The sequence below is a fragment of the Lucilia cuprina genome, chromosome X (genome assembly GCF_022045245.1).
Source record: "Lucilia cuprina isolate Lc7/37 chromosome X, ASM2204524v1, whole genome shotgun sequence".
Taxonomy (NCBI): domain Eukaryota; kingdom Metazoa; phylum Arthropoda; class Insecta; order Diptera; family Calliphoridae; genus Lucilia; species Lucilia cuprina.
This window is the reverse complement of record NC_060949.1, coordinates 11,909,345-11,926,314: the sequence shown is the minus strand read 5'-3', so window position 1 is coordinate 11,926,314 and position 16,970 is coordinate 11,909,345. Positions and strand designations below refer to the sequence as shown.

Genomic DNA, 16,970 nt, shown 5'->3' with positions numbered 1-16,970 from the left:
TATTATTTTGGAATTCGAGTACTAAGGCGTATATAGGACCAAATTCGAGTAAATTGTTTGGTACCTTTTTTAAAGCACAATTTTTCTGGAATAAATGAATGCAGATTTAAATCGTTTGAGTTTTATCTGTTATATATATATATGTAGATTTAAATACGGAACATTTTGTAAACTTAATTCTCGAAAAAGTATACTTCTAAGCGAAAAGGGGAAACATTGTATTCTTTTTATTAGTACTTTCCACTTAGGTAAACTTTATTCCACTTTTGGTACTTTTTCCTCCTTCAAATGATAGTCTATGTATGTTCTTTAATATGAACTGAAAACACATGATTATTAAACATACACGGTCCTCATTGAATAAGATCCTTTAAGAGACAACTTTTTAGTACTTTTTATCTCATAAATTGTACTTTCTTAATTTTTTAAATTATTCAACCTTGGAACATTAATTTTAACATACATGGTCTTGACTGAATAATATTCTGGAAGTGGGAACTATTTGGTACTTTTCTATTATTCAAATGGATTCTTTATAATGGTTAACCGGAACACACGGTCCTTATTAAACGAGAATTTATTGAGAGAGATCTTTGTACTTTTTCGTTTTTCCGATGGTACTTTTTGATATTTTTACGATATTGAACATAGTTAGGGTAGCGAAGCACTCAGGGTATGCTAGTCTCTAAATAGTTGAAAGTACAGGAACATGAGAGCCTGTTAGCTAAACACATCCTTAGCTATATAAGATAATAGGAATGACTACCAAACATAGAAAACAAAGTCACAGTTTGGTAATGAGTGCGTTTTAATGATTTTCAGGAGGGGACCTTGTATGACAGATATGACCAATTATGGACCGTAAGGACAAATCTTTCATAGTACTATTTCTTTGCATATTAACAATACTAATTACAAATTTTATAAGGATATCTTAATTAAGTAATGAGTTATGCGCGTTTAAGTGATTTTCGGGAGGGGACCTTGTATGGGAGCTATGTCCAATTTTGGACCGTTCGAGAAAATTTCATCAGAATGTCTAAAAAAAGCTTCCTTTTCAGAGTTGTTTTAAATTTTGATTCATAACTAATCTATCTATCTATCTATCTATCTATCTATCTATCTATCTATCTATCTATCTATCTATCTATCTATCTATCTATCAATCTATCTATCTATCTATCTATCTATCTATCTATCTATCTATCTATCTATCTATCTATCTATCTATCTATCTATCTATCTATCTATCTATCTATCTATCTATCTATCTATCTATCTATCTATCTATCTATCTATCTATCTATCTATCTATCTATCTATCTATCTATCTATCTATCTATCAATCTATCTTGTCGTTCCCTTGTTGTAAAATTTGCTGATGAAATTTTGTAAACATTGAACTTCCATTTGCAATAGGGGTGAATATAACCGTTTGAGTCTTAAAATTTTGTCGGAGCCACTTTAGTGGAAACTATTACAGTTAAAATCTTTAAATTTTGCACGATAGATAGGAATTGGCGATAGGGTTAACTTGCAATAATTTGTGTGGCATCTCACTTATGAAACATATTGTAAATCTGGAAAACTATTTTAGTCAGAAACATTAAAATCGTTAAAAGGGTTTCACACTGGGCATAGCTATTGTTTTATACAATAGAGAAAAATACTGTAAGTGTATCATGAAAAGTAATGAAAACTTACTTAAAAATTGAAATATAGTATTTTGAAATTTTCAAATTTATACATAATTTAAAAACTGCGCCTTAATTTTCTATATAAAATTAACAAAAACCTTTGGCTTATTACTGTTTTTCATAAAAACTTTAGAAGAAAATGTAAAAAGTTGTACTGTGGATCACCAATTCCTTTAATTTTGACTATTATTTAATGAATGATATATGTATGTATTTCGCTGCTGTTTCATCAAAATCTTTTTAATCTTAACATATGTATGTATATTTCACTTACCTTTGGACTAAATGTTCTAAGGAAACCAATTTTAATATGGATCTTAGTTCGTTTTCTGTTATGCCCTTCCGTAACATATTTTCCCGACAATCGGGATAGATGATTTGATCACAAAGACTACCAATTGACATGTATGGACGTTGTGGTATATAGAACATACAAGGTTTTCCCTCAATTGGTTGAGGAATATGCAATTCTCCCGAATATATTGGCCACAGTCCACTTAAAATACGGAATAAACTGGATTTACCACAACCATTTGGCCCAGTTATAAGTAAATGCATGCCCGGTTCTATGCTTAAATTTAAACATGGTACCACCACATCACAATTGGGTGTAACGACAGGTACAGCAATAAGAGAAATTGACATATCGGCATCCATCTTATAAATAATACGACCTTTAGCTATTGGTTTACCATTTCGGAATTCAATAATACCCTGGCATTCATTGCTTTCTGCGACAGTGGTTTTACTGTAGATTCCTTGAGCGGTTTCTTCAAATACTTCGAGCATTCCCGCCACACGACATGTATAGCCAGCCAGTGCAACAACTTCTTTATATGAAGACATTAAACGTTCAATAGCATCGGCTGCAGAAATCAACAAATTCCTTGCTGTCGTTAAGTACTGAGTACGTTCACTAACTGTAGAATCATTATTTGCGGAGGTTGTTGATTTGCTTGCAACAGCACCAGTTAATATTGGTAGAGAAACCATAACCATGCCTGTACCTGACCACACATATTTCATAAAGAATTGCTCTAGCATTACAAACCACAATTTTTGCGTAAATATTGTATTCATTTGATTAACCAAACGATTATAGGCCTGTCTAAGTTGTTGCAGTTCCACCTTGTGACCGCCATAAAAAGCTATTTCTTCTGCGTTCGTTATAATACGCGAATGTATGTGACGTAGATAGCCGTAACGATTAGCTTCTTCAGATACTAATTGCCCGAATTTCGGAGAAACTACTCTCATTATATGAGCTGTTAGTGAAATTACGGTTATTGATAATGCAGGACCTTAAAAAGAAAAATATATAAAATTTAGTTAAAATTTATTATTTCCATATATATAATAATGGGACATTTGACTTGAATAACCATAAATAAGAATTCGGTTTTCCGATCAAAAATGAAAATTTTTTGGATTGAGAGTAATTTATGCACATTTAATAAATTCTTTCTACATTTAACAAGTAATAATATAGTTTGACATAAAATCTTTAAACTTCTGTTGTATGTATATCTCAGGTTTCACTTTTCAAATGTTATTATTTCTTAAAATTTATTTAAGAAGCGGTAAGATGTTTATCAATATCATTAAAATATAAAGTATTTAATGAAATAATCCAAAGAATTGTTATAAAAACCTATAACTACCGCAGGGGAGCGGCTTGTATCAAAAGCAAACTCCTCATTTATCTTCTCCATGTCGTGAGGTATATGAAAATACTTAATTTAGATATATACAAATAGAGGTGGTTATCATCACCTAAGGTCCACAAAAGCAATATTTTTCTTCGAATACATGCACTAAATCAGTGTTGCGCGTTCATACTGTTCTGATTACGAAGATTTTCGGCAATTCACACGTACATAACCCGATCGTAAATAAAACTCATTGCAAGAGCGTAAAAATTACAAAAATTATCTTTAGACAGCATTCAACAAAGTAGGTTGATGTCGCTTTGTTTCAGAAATTGCAAACAAAACGTGTAAAAACAACAACACCACTTGCAAACTAGAGAGCAACTTGCAAAAAACTCATACACTCCAAAAACTTTTTAGGAATGCATAATAATAAAAATACATAAAAACGATATTTTTAATACTTTTTTTTAAACATTTTATATTCAAAAATCTAAATTTTGTGAAGAAATAACCATTTTTCTTTTCTTTGGATATGTTTTATTTGTAAAATTTACCATTTTACTTGTTATAAAACTTGATCATAACAAGCGTAATTAGAAAATATTTTTTCTAAGTGTTTTTTTAGTATTTTCTCACCACTACAATAACAGTTTCTCTTTCTGCGCTTGGCTGCACTAAATACAATTTACTAGCTATACATAGCGGGCTTTGCTACCCTTAAGTAATGTAAATAAAACTAAATATTATAGTTTTCAGATATAAATTTTTTTACATATTCGGGATGTCACGCAAATTATTGCAAGTTGCCAATTTATCCAAATTTTAATTTAGATTTTAATGTAACCTATGAAAATTTTGAATAATATAATAATTTCCCAGATATACGAAATTTTGTATTTATATGTATATATTCATATGGGAGATGCCAAAGTCCCATTAAAAGTCCGCCCATTTTCCTTTAAATGTTCGCATGAATGTTCGCATGACAGTGTTTCATGTAAAGTTTGAATTTTCTAGCTTTAATAGTTTTTCAGATATACGAATTTTTATATTTAATTCATACGGAAGGTTCCAATTTGCTGGTCCGTCAATGTATTACCCAAAATGTTTACATAGAGGTTAAAATTCTTCGTGCAAATTTTTAAAATGTTAACTTTAATAGTATTTAATTTATATGGAAAGTGCCACGCCCACTACAGAAATTCTGCCCATTTTTTCTGAAAATAATATTATGGATGTCAAAAATGTTCATACAAAATTTAAAGAATCTAACTGTTGTACTTTCTGAGATATACGACTTTTAATACTAAGTTTGTATGTGGGCATGGTACCACTTCCACTACACAATTTCGAAATAAAAAGTAGCCTAAAGTTCCTTCCAGACATACAGGAAAATTTCAGAAACATCGGTTTAGCCCAGGGGTCGGCAAACTTTTGAATCGGAAGAGCCAAAATTTACAGTTTACAAAACATGGGTTTTAAAAGAGCCAAAAAATGTTCATTTATTGAAACATTTATGAATTGACTTCAAAAGCACTTTTGTTTTAATTATATACATTTTTGACTACAAATACTTTTTGAATTTTCTTATGTTTTTATACCCTTTACCTTCGTTAGAAGGATATATATAAGTTTGTCATTCCGTTTGTAATTTATATAATATAATTTTCCGACCCTATAAAGTATATATATTCTAGATCCTTATAGATAGCGGAGTCGATTAAGCCATGTCCGTCTGTCTGTTGAAATCAGTTTTTAGAGGATCCCAGATATCGGCGAGTTCCAAATCTACAATAATTCTGTTAGACATGCTTTCGAGAAGCAAAAATCAGCAAAATCGGTCGGTAAATAACCGAGATATGAGCAAAAATCCGAGACAACCTCTGAAAATTTCATCAAAAAATGTCATATTTTTTCATGATTTTTTAAATAAGCAACAACAACACTGTATATTAGAAAAAGATGTACACGTGTGTGTAGATGTACTTGGTTTTCCAGCTGAGTATTTCGTTTTTTATGTTTTGATGCTGTTGGCGTCATTGAGTTGTGTATTTTGTTTTTGTGAATTCTGTTCGTATAATTGGATGTAGGTTGGTTTTATTTCGTTATTTTGTTTTTCTGTGTTTTTCGTTATGTATGTTTAGATGTCTGTTGGTTTAGATGCCTTGTGTATTTTGTTTTTTATTTCGTTTAGCGTTGTTGTTGTTCATTTAGTTTTGCTTTTAGTGTAATAAGAATGTAGTCGGGAAAAAATTTAAAGTGTATAAAACTAATATGTTTAAAATACACTATGGTGAAGGGTATATAAGATTCGGCACAGCCGAATATAGCACTCTTACTTGTTTATTTAGTGTATATCTTTAATATAAAGATAAACATTTATTAGAGTTGGAAAACAGTGATATCACAGGCAGTGGTAAAAGGTATTTGCCATAATACAGTATAAGTGTCATAGTGGCAGCAATAGAGAAAAAATTTTGCAGAATTTTTTTATGCAAACAGAAATTATGCTGTGAAATATTGCGAACATCGAACCATAATTGATCAACCCCAATATAAGGAATCTTTCAGAAAATTACTCTAGCTATCATAATTGACATAACAGTAGCAGCATAGCGACGACCATATTTGAAGAGAATCGGGATATTATAAGATCTATTTCAGAAAATTACTCTCAACGCTCATAACTGATCTAATAATATACCCCCATATAAATTCCTCTTAAGGTAATGACTAAGCTCAAAACAGCATAGTGGTAAAATTTGTCATAAACAAGTTTATATCTGTACCAAATTTAAAACATTTATCTGTAAAAGTTTTAAATGTGATTTATTTTTTATAATATTTCATTGTTTCGATACATTTAAGCAATATATGGATGAAAATTTTCTAAAAGAGGCTTTATATGGGGGGCAAATATGGACCAAGCCCGATAAAGTTTTGTGAATATATTTATATAATATTTATTTGTGCTTTTTTATATCTAACATAATTATGAGCTCTGAAGCCCTTTTCGGGGGATTTTGTTGTATGGGGGCTTGTATGTTACAAACATCAGCACAAACCCAATGTACTATCCCCACTAAAGTTGTGTAGGGTATAAAAAGATTTATTGGATCCAAAATCTAATTACCAAATTTTGTAAGGATGGGTCCATAACACGCTTTCTGTTCCCTTATTTATAGCACGCATTTTATGTTAAAAATATATCAATCTTAAATAGATCACTGTTATTTATTAATATTACATTTTTTGGCACCTTTTTATAGAAAGCGTCCAAACAATATAAAATTCTTTAAAAAAGATTAAAAGTTTCAAATAGACCAAGTTTTTTAACTGTATCCAAAACTCTCCACATTATTAAAAATATGTTTTAATTAAAAACACTAAAATTTTGGAAAGTATTATCATGACTTACATATTACCGCTATATGATACCTCATTTGTTTATAGGGAACTTTTCAATTAATACTTTAAATAATTAAACATTTACTTACAATATTAACTTGTACATGGAACAAATTCAATGGAAGTGATGGCTTTAGAATGTTTGGATCACAACATGTTGTTTAAAGTTAAAAAAATGACTCTAAATTTTCATTGGTTAGTTAGCTTTTTACCTAACTCTTCCAAATTGTTTTTAAACTCTGACAATTTTCCATAGTAAAAGTTTTACTTTTTAAATTTATTAACTGAATTTCTAGAGATCCAATACCAATTCCAAATGGCTCAATGCGGATTTAAAATGAAATGAGCGAAAAGCTAATTGTGTTGCTTTCTTTCTCATTTTGTATTTGTTTTTATTTACAGAACGTACAGAACGATTAAGCAAAGTTACGAAGTTGTGTATACATTTATATATTAGTTGCGTTGCTATTAATTAAATCGGAAGCAACAGCTCCGCATCCAAAGAGCCACGTTTGAGTCGCGAGTCATAGTTTGCCGACCCCTAAAGTAGACCACTATCTTCTGTTTAATGTATTGCTGTATGTACAAAATATATGTAACAGTGAAATTGGAAACGTCTACATATAAAAGCCGCGTAAAATGTATTGATTTTCATTTGGAACGAACATTTGAATGGATATAAGTGTAAAATCGGTCAAAATCTCCGAAAATTTTCTATTAAGAAGACTCAATATTAAAACTTCGATTACCAAATTTAGGACACGTTTATGTTCTTATCATTATGATGTACGGAAAATTTTTTTCAATAAGAAAATTTATTAGATCATAGAAAACAACCAAGTAAAAACTTACATTAAAAAGTAATGAGTTAATGCTAATAAAATCTCTTTTCACTACTTCTTCTTTAGTATTTTAACACGGTGATGTCATTGGAGGCAAGTACTTCTACACTCGCTTACAAATAGGGAGTTAAAGAAGTATATTTTGCTTACAAAAAAAGTTATGAAGTTTAAATTTCATCAAAAAATACATTTTTTCATGCTTTGATAAATAAGCAACAATACTGTGAATTGGAAAAATATGTACATGTGTGTGTAGATGTATTTGGTTTTATTACGTTGTTTATTTTGTATGTTTGGATGCTGTTAGCTTCATTTTGCTATGTATTTTGTTTTCTTTTTGTGAATTCTGTTCGTATATTTAGATGTAAGTTGGTTTAATTGCGTTGTTTATTTTGTTTTTGTTTTCTTTTTGTGTCTTTCGTTGTGCATGTTTAGATGTCTGTTGATTTAGTTGCCTTGTGTATTTTGTTTTTTTTTTGCTTTTGGTGTAATAATAATGTAGTAGGGAAATAATTTTATTTATAAAACTAATATATTTAAAATACGCTGTGGTGAAGGGTATATAAAATTCGGCACTGCCGAATTTAGTACTCTTACTTGTTTTTATAATTAATTTTTACTTTTATGTTAATTATAAAATTTTGCTTTGTTCAATTTTATGTTGTCAATAATATTTTCTTTTAATATCAATCACAACTGTATATAACTTACAAGTAGGAAAGTATAGTCGGGCATGGCCGACCATATAATATCCTACACCATGAGTATATTTTTAAAATTTTTACTTTTTATAAAATTTTTATTTTTTGTAAAGAAACTTTTATGTTGAATATTACCATAATTCCAAAATATTTAAGCCATTTATTGATAAAAAAAACTAAAATTTTTAAAAAGGCTTTATATAGGTCAAATATGGGCCGATCCTCGGTAAATTTGGGAAAAGGATATATTTCTAAATAACAGTTTTGTTTAGTTTCATTGTGATACAAATGGTTACAAGTCAATTTTAGACGTTTAAGTCATTTTTTGAAGGGGGGTTTGTATGGGGGCTAGGGTCAAATATAGGCCGATCATTACGAAAATCTGCAGTGTCATTTATACTTATATAAAACTTATTTGTGCCAATTTTTAGAGAGATAGCAGAATATTTGACGTAATTATGGCATAAAAAGTTAAAATCGGGAGGTACGGTTGTATGGGGGCTAGGTGAAATAATGGACCAATTTCAACCATTTTCAATAGGCTTCGTCCTTGTGTCAAAAAACATGCTTAGTCTAAATTTCATCAAATTATCTTGAAAATTGCGACCTGTACCTTGCGTACAAGGTTTACATGGACAGCCAGCCAGCCGGACAGACGGACGGACATGTCTTAATCGACTCAAAAAATGATTCTGAATCGATCGGTATACTTTAAGGTGGGTATTGGACCAATATTTTTGTATGTTACAAACATCAGCACAAACGTATAATACCCTCCCCACTATAGTGGTGTAGGGTATAACAAGTACAGCAATGAAATTCGACAAAAACTCATCTTATATTAACCGAAATCTTTTTACTAGTCCATAATTGAGGGGCCCCTTTAAAATGTAAGTTTAACGCACATAACAGTCTTTAACTTCCAGAGAATAGGAAAACTGCACAAAGAAACTAAAATATTCCTACTAATACGTATGTTGATCGGTCTATAAATATTCTTACCCCGATTAAGAAATTCCGAAAATAGTATTGATGTTCATGTAACTATTGATATACGGTAATGAAATTCACTATTAGTGATTAAATCCCGCCAAATATAGGATTAAATTCACAGAATCGCTGACATTTTCTAATTGGTCCCAAATAAGGCAAATTTTTATTAGGTGAGGATAAACAATTTTCATTATTTAGCTTAGTATTTGCGGTTAAGCCATGGGCTTATACATTTTTTTCAATTACTCTATTTAATATATTTTTAATGTTATTCATTAAGCATCTCATAATTATATTTCATTGATTTACACTTGTTCTAGAAATCTAAACTAATTTTTTATATCGAAATTGTCCTCATTATATCCTTTAAAATGTTTAAGGCAAATAACATCACATTTTTACACCATGAGGATATGATTTTTGCAAATTACAATTGAAAAGTACTTAACACTCGTCCTTTTAACAATAAAACAATAAATTCCAAAAAGGAATTAAAACATCATTTGAAAAAACCCAACGAAATTAACCCAAATTCTCAATATGCAAAATACTTTATTGACATGCAAATTCTGATGAAGAATAATAAAATGCAACAATAAATGCACCAAAATTTGTATTTTAATATTTTTTTCTTGGTTTTCCCATTTTCCACAATCTCTATTTTTAATTGGAAAACATAAATTTACTTTTTACATATTTTTTCCAATTTTATTTATGAACAAAAATCTAAATTCTCTTAAAAAAAAGGTAGGCAAAAAACTTAGTTGATTCACTGTAAATGTTTTCCCGACTATATTAATATTACACCAAAGGCATAACAAAATGAACAACAACAACGCTAAATGAAATAAAAAAAAAAAACAAAATACTAATAAACAGTGTTGTCGCTTATTTAATAAAGCATGCAAAAAATATGACATTTTTTGATGAAATTTTCAGATGTTGTCTCGGATTTTTGCTCATATCTCCGTTATTTACTGACCGATTTTTCTGATTTTAAATAGCGATCTTCTCGAAAGCATGTCTAACAGAATTATTGAAGATTGGGATCTCGCCCATATCTGGGGTCCTCTAAAAACTAATTTCAACAGACAGACGGACATTCCCCCCGGGGGCATGTTACCTTCCTCCGCCTTGGTGTTATTGCAATCCCGCGGTATAAAGAGGGCTCAATACCTCCAATCTGACCGGGATTGAAAAATTGGTGTCTCAGTCTACTGCTTGGTTTAGTCCTTGCATAGATTGCCAGAGGTCTGACCAGAGCACCGCATAATCTGGTACTACGGGTGGCCAGTTGCCCGCAGGACTATGTCCTGGCTGGTCAGTTGGTTGAGGTTCCTTCGGGATCCACGTAGTGGCTGTTGGTTGAACCCAAATTCGCGGGAAGAGAATAAGTGGCGGTTAAAAGACTGATGCATGATAATAGTTAATATTTCGGGATAAGGTTCGGTGCTGTTGCCGAAAATCAACAGATACCCCACAGAGGAGTGACTGTGGGACTAAGCGTTGGAAATGAGTTGGTATCAATTGTATATGATAAAGAATGAATGTAGAGGTATGCGGGACTCATCCACCCGTATACCTAAATGAATGTGTCGAATAAATGAGATGTGTGCTGGGTTGAATGATGATGGATGAAAGATATCATATACAAGAGATACCGATTAAGTTTCCTTCCTTGTCCAGATATGTTCAGAGTTTACTCTGTTCATATTCGACTTGCCACAGCGTGTCACTGTGAGTAAGAACGATGTCTACGGCTTATTGATGGATCGTGCTTCGGTCCACCGGTTACGTCTCTAGGTGCTGTTGCCGAATCAACAGAGCCATAGTAGTGTGGTTGTTTTACAACGTGACTACTTTGGCAAGAGATTAGATAGCTCGAGTACTCCAGCAAAGTACTTGCGCATGGTACCGGTCATAGCCAATGTGCAAAAATTGCCACCTGAGTCTTCATTGAAGACAAAGGGGCGATGGTAGACCGTTCTCAAGTCTTCCCAGTGGATGAAAAAGACCACCGTGAGATAAGGCCGACACGGCAGGTGCTCACGTTAAAACTATCGACAGACAGACGGACATGTAATTTCTATAATATAATTTTCCGACCGGGATCCTTATAGATAGTCGAGTCGTTTAAGCCATGTCCGTCTGTTTGTTGAAATCAATTTTCTGAAGACTCCAGCATAAAAACAAGGAGATAAAGCAGTAATATGTTGGTAATACAGCACATATTTGTTTGAGGGTGGTAATACAGTTTAACGGTGGTAGTACAGTACAATGGTTGATATTTCTTTCTGCTACAGTTTATATTTGTTTGTGTGTATGTTATGTGTGACATGTGTGCAGAGTTACAAAATAAATAAAAACTTTTTTTTAAAAAATACTTGGTGAAGGGTATATAAGATTCGGCACAGCCGAATTTAGAAATCTGACTTGTTTTTTTTTTATTTTCTAACCACAACAATAATACTTTTGCGCTTAGGTGTTCTAGTTTCCACATTCAAAATATATTATTAGAAAAAATAGTAGCATTTGAAAAACGAAAAAGAAGCAGAGTCACCTCATTTCCCTTTTGTAAGTTTATTATGCAATCCGTGAAGTGCAGATTAAATACAGTTTTTCTACATAAATATTATCAAAATTAACAAAAATATACAATTGGAATGATGAAATAGTGGAATAAATTCTGCATTTGTGGAAAGTTTTAATAGAAAAGACTAATATTTACCCCCATTTTCCCTAGGAATACACTTTTTAGAAAATTAAGTTCAAAAAATATTCCGTGATTAAATCTATATATCACAGATATCAAATCTGAATTTATTTGTTCCGAAAAAAATGTACTTTAAAACAATTTTTATTTAGTTAAAATATATATAACTCTGTAATATTTAGTCCATACTTCTTCAATATTATTTATGTAGAATTTAAAAGTGTTATTAGTGTTTGAAAGTGAATTTTGACCTTTAAGTCATTTTCTGAAGGGGAGTTTGTATGGGGGATAGGGTCAAATGAAGCCCGATCATTACAAAAATCGGTAGTGTCATTTAAAGTTCTATAAAACTAATTTTCTCGACTTTTGTTAACATAATATATCATATAAGCCAAAAGGGCCTATTTGGGGGGTACGGTTGTATGCCAAATTTCATCCAATTATCTTGAAAATTGCGGCCTGTACCTTGCGCACAAGGTTTACATGGACGGACGGACGGACATAGCTTAATCGACTCAGAAAATAATTCTAAGCCAATTGCTATACTTTATTAAGGTGGGTATAGGACGAATATTTCTGTATGTTACAAACATCAGCACAAACCCAATATACCCTCCCCACTAAAGTGGTGTAGGGTATAAATATGTCAATAAATTACACCGAAAAATTACTGATATATATGTGTGTCCTTGGACTCCAACATTTTTTAAATTTGGCCGGACTGCATTAAATTTTATTTTAAATTTTGGATATAAATATCCGTTGAATATGAAGCAAATAAATGTATTCAAAATCGTTATTCGATAAATTAACATTTAGAAAATGTTTCGTTCCCTTCAATATTAATTAAAACACTTGTTACAAATAATTTTTTTTGATTGACAAAGTAAAAAAGGATTTTAATTTTCCTAAACATTTAGAAAAAACCGACAGTAGTAAAATAAAATAACCCAGTCGATCACCCAAATAAATACTAAATGTTTTGTTCTTGCTTTTTTTATAAACACCAAGCAAATGAACTACAAGAACTTAATGTTTTTTGGATTTTTTTTTTGGCCTGGATTTTTATTCATATGTCCATTATTTAAAATTGATTTCAACAAACATTTAGACATATAAGAATGGTATTACTCAGCATAATTTTACTTTACTAAGTCAAAAGACATTAAAAAAATTTACTTCATCAATATCGGCCCATATTTGTATGAACATTCAAATTTATGACATATTACACAAATTTTGTTATTGAGTTAAATTTTTTTTCATAACATACAAGAAAACATATAATTCAAACAATAAAACATACACTCTTATTTTTAAGCCATTAATGAGCGTTGCAGTCATTTTCTGAAGGGGACCTTATACGGGGGGTAGGCTCAATCATGGACCGATCCTCATAAAATTTTTTAGATAGATTTTGACTCGTATGAAACTTACTTATGTCGAATTTCATCTATTTTTAAGCCAGTAATGAGCGTTAAAGTCCTTTTGAGAAGGGGACCTTATATGGGGGTCCCCCATGCATAGTGATTTTGGATCATATGAATATTACTGATGTCGAATGTCATCGATATATTCGTATTTTTAAACAAGTTATGGCTGTTAAAGCTGCTTTTTGAGGGGCTACTTGTATGGGGGTTATCCGAAAACGTGGACCGATATCGCCAATTTTCAGTACCAAACAAACCTTACCTATAAGAAATATTTATGTGAAATTTAAACACTCTAGATCTCTTCATTCGGATTCTATCGTGCTTTCAACAGACAGACGGACAGACATGGCTAGATGGCAAGAGAAAAATTATCGATTAATACGTAAAAAAATTTATTTGAAAACTTTTTTCTGAGTAATTGTAAAAAATAATGGGAATTTTAATAAAGGTGAATCAACGACATAAACTGCTAAACAAATGAAATATCCGCTAAATATTATTAAATATTTTCAATTAGTTGACATTTATAGTACTGTATATGAGTGCAAATCTCTATAGGAGGATATTTTTATACACCTAACGATTCATTATTTTTTTCATTTTTCAAAATCTTCCGTTATTTCTTTACTTTTATTTACATAGAGTATATATTAAGATTCATTACGTATCTAAAATTTGCAAATAAATGCATTTTCGAGAGCAATGTTTTCCAATCCTATTCATAAAAAAATCCAGAAATGTTAATGTTTGTTTGTTATTTATAATAAAGTACACTGTAAAGTAGTGAAGTCACAATAAAAATAGTAAAAAATTTTACAAACTTTTCTTTCAGTGCATGGAATACAAACACAAAGTTAGTGTGGGAAGAAAATTTTACGCTCTGCCGATGTATGGATTAAATGAACAATCTGAATTAAGTTTTAATGAAATTAATGAACTGCGAAATAGCTTGAGTTTAGTATGCCATGTAGAATAAATGGTAATTAGCACTCTTGCTAAAAAAAATACATCATCTTGCAAATTTGTTTTGCTGGGGAAGTCGATTATTTCTTAGACTTTGTATTAGAATAGCAGATTTCATTATAAAATTTAATTTAGTTTTAGAAATAAAAGGTATTTGTCCCACTCAAAAACTATCATTTGAGATATAAACGAGCAAATTCTAATAGTTTGTTCGATAATAAAGCAATATAATTTACATGTTAAAAATATATTTCATAAATTCTGAAAGTAAGTTATATAATTTGCGTAAACTGTACCTGAAAAAATATTTGATTTCATTTTTTGGGATGATCGCATTAAAGCTAGTCCGATAAGCATAAGATCAAAACATGGCTTGGTGAGGCTACTGTACAAATGAGCAATGGAACTTGCGAACACAGAAATGTCTTCAGTAAGTCTAGAAAAACATAAATATATGTATTATTTCATTTAAATCAATTTTAGAAGAATTATGATCTTACCTGTGATCAGCATTTTCGATACGACCATCCAGGTTTGATACTCGATAGTAGTTTTGATTTTTAAAATATAAACGATAAGAATGGCGGACCAAACGTGTTCTGAAAAGAATAAATGACATTCAATATATATGAAATTATATGTAAGGTTGAAAAATTAAATTGTATTTATCTATTATTCCACCCACCTGAATGCCAGCGATAATTTACTTTCTAAGAAACGTATCATTGAATTGACAAAGGTAGCTGGTATAGCAATCCCAAACCATTTAAGTAGTACTATAGCAAATTGACGAACATCTTTGCGTACGATATACTTGACAATGGCACCCTCCAAAGCAGCTACATATATACTAAGAAAAGTTCTTGATATTAGACACAGCGTGTGCACACTTAAAAGGCCAGTTTCGTAGCAGAATGGCTTTGGTATCATAATTTTTAACAACGTAGTTAGTTGATTTACAAATTCTTTATTAAGACCAGGTTCTAAAATGTTTTTGTTTTTCTGATTTTTCATTTGTTGCTCCACTAACAGTTTCTCAGCTTCCGCCAATTTAGATTCGTCATCTTCGCTCACTTCCGTTTGAGGTGGTGTTAAGGCTCCATGATTTTTTCCAGTTCGATTATTATTTATTTTATCTACATTTGTTTCGTTCTTTGTTTTTTTATTCTTTAACATAGGATATGTTAATTTTATTGTCCATGCGGCAATTGCGGCACCAACTAAAACATGGCTAAGAGTGGTTTTCGGTAAGCCTGCTTGATCTAGTCTATCTGCCACTCGATCGAGATATTTTGAAAAAACAGCCATTTTTATTTACAGCGTTATTATTTCTTGTTATGTTTACGAACTATTTTTAAAAAAATTATATAATTTCACAGCTCCCACAACATTGTTAAAAATATTCCAATAGGTAAAAATCTAAAACTAAACAAATGATGCCAAATTAAAATTAGGTTAATATTTGACCGCACTTTTTAAAGTCTTAAGCAAAAAATGGCTAAATTGATATCTAAATAAGTTAAAGTGAATCCTCCGATGTGTCTAATTTCATGTCAATACAAATAGTTAAGTAAAATTGACAGTAAAATAAACTAAATATCAATATTGAGATAATAATACGATTCCTAATTTTTTGGGGAGACTGATACACCAGTAAAGAGTCGTTCCAAAATTTATCGACCAATAAAGGCAGTTTTAAAATTTTAACATCTTCGATTTTTCTTAAACTCGGTACATATATTCTGCTCTTAAATACGGTGTGTACGACGTATAAATTGGATCCATAACTTATACGGTTCATATATTATGGGCTCCTAAAGTTGGGCATCTTGCGTATTTTTGTGGAAAATTAGTAATGTTGACGACTTAATTACTTTGGAACCCGTTATCCAATTATAACAAATGAGGTCTCTTTCGACAGGACTCCGATTACTCATTATTGAAATTTCATAAAATATTTTTTAGGTCCTGACTCAAGGACCATAAACCAAAAAATGTCTTTTAACCTTGAATATCCTGAAAAATGGTATTTTGTTTTTCTTCATTTTTTTTACAAAAAATAGGCAATAGAACTATTACTACGGTGTAAAAATTTCAAATTGGGATCTTAATGGGATCAGAAGTTATGGACGTTTTTATTTAGCTACATTTAAAAATTGCATAGGAAATGTGTGCTTTTTATACATTTTTAGTCCACTTAAATAAAGGTTTTAATGCCGAATAATGTAAAAATTACTACAGACCATCAACTTGATGTTAGAAATATTATAGATAATTTTATCTGAAATTATGTCTTAATTAAGTAGAAGAAATATTAGAGGTCAAAGGTCAAAATAATATTATTTTTGAAATATCTCCTTTATGTATATTACGGGTTTAGAAGTCATAATAAAATTTGTAGAGAATCAAATCCATATTGGCCATTAATAAATGAATACGGAAGCTGAATTTAAAATTTTTAAAAGTTAGGTCCATAACTACAAACCTGTTTGATGGAAAACGTTTACGTTTTTTTTTAATTTTTGGCAAAAACCAATTATTAAAATATTTACGTATCTCAGACAATCA

At 30.6% G+C, this 16,970-nt stretch overlaps 1 protein-coding gene across 1 annotated transcript in view; it reads right to left on the bottom strand.

Moving 5' to 3' along the window:
- LOC111676879 (ATP-binding cassette sub-family D member) overlaps positions 1 to 15,849 on the bottom strand; it is a 17,561-nt gene extending 1,712 nt beyond the window's left edge. The window contains exons 1-4 of the mRNA XM_046953803.1: positions 15,088 to 15,849; positions 14,903 to 15,001; positions 14,699 to 14,838; positions 1,972 to 2,998 (exon numbers count right to left, since the gene is read on the bottom strand). Coding sequence (XP_046809759.1) covers positions 1,972 to 2,998; positions 14,699 to 14,838; positions 14,903 to 15,001; positions 15,088 to 15,710 — 1,889 coding nt within the window. The 5' untranslated portion in view covers positions 15,711 to 15,849. The remainder of the gene's footprint in view (positions 1 to 1,971; positions 2,999 to 14,698; positions 14,839 to 14,902; positions 15,002 to 15,087) is intronic.
- Positions 15,850 to 16,970: the final 1,121 nt, after the last annotated feature.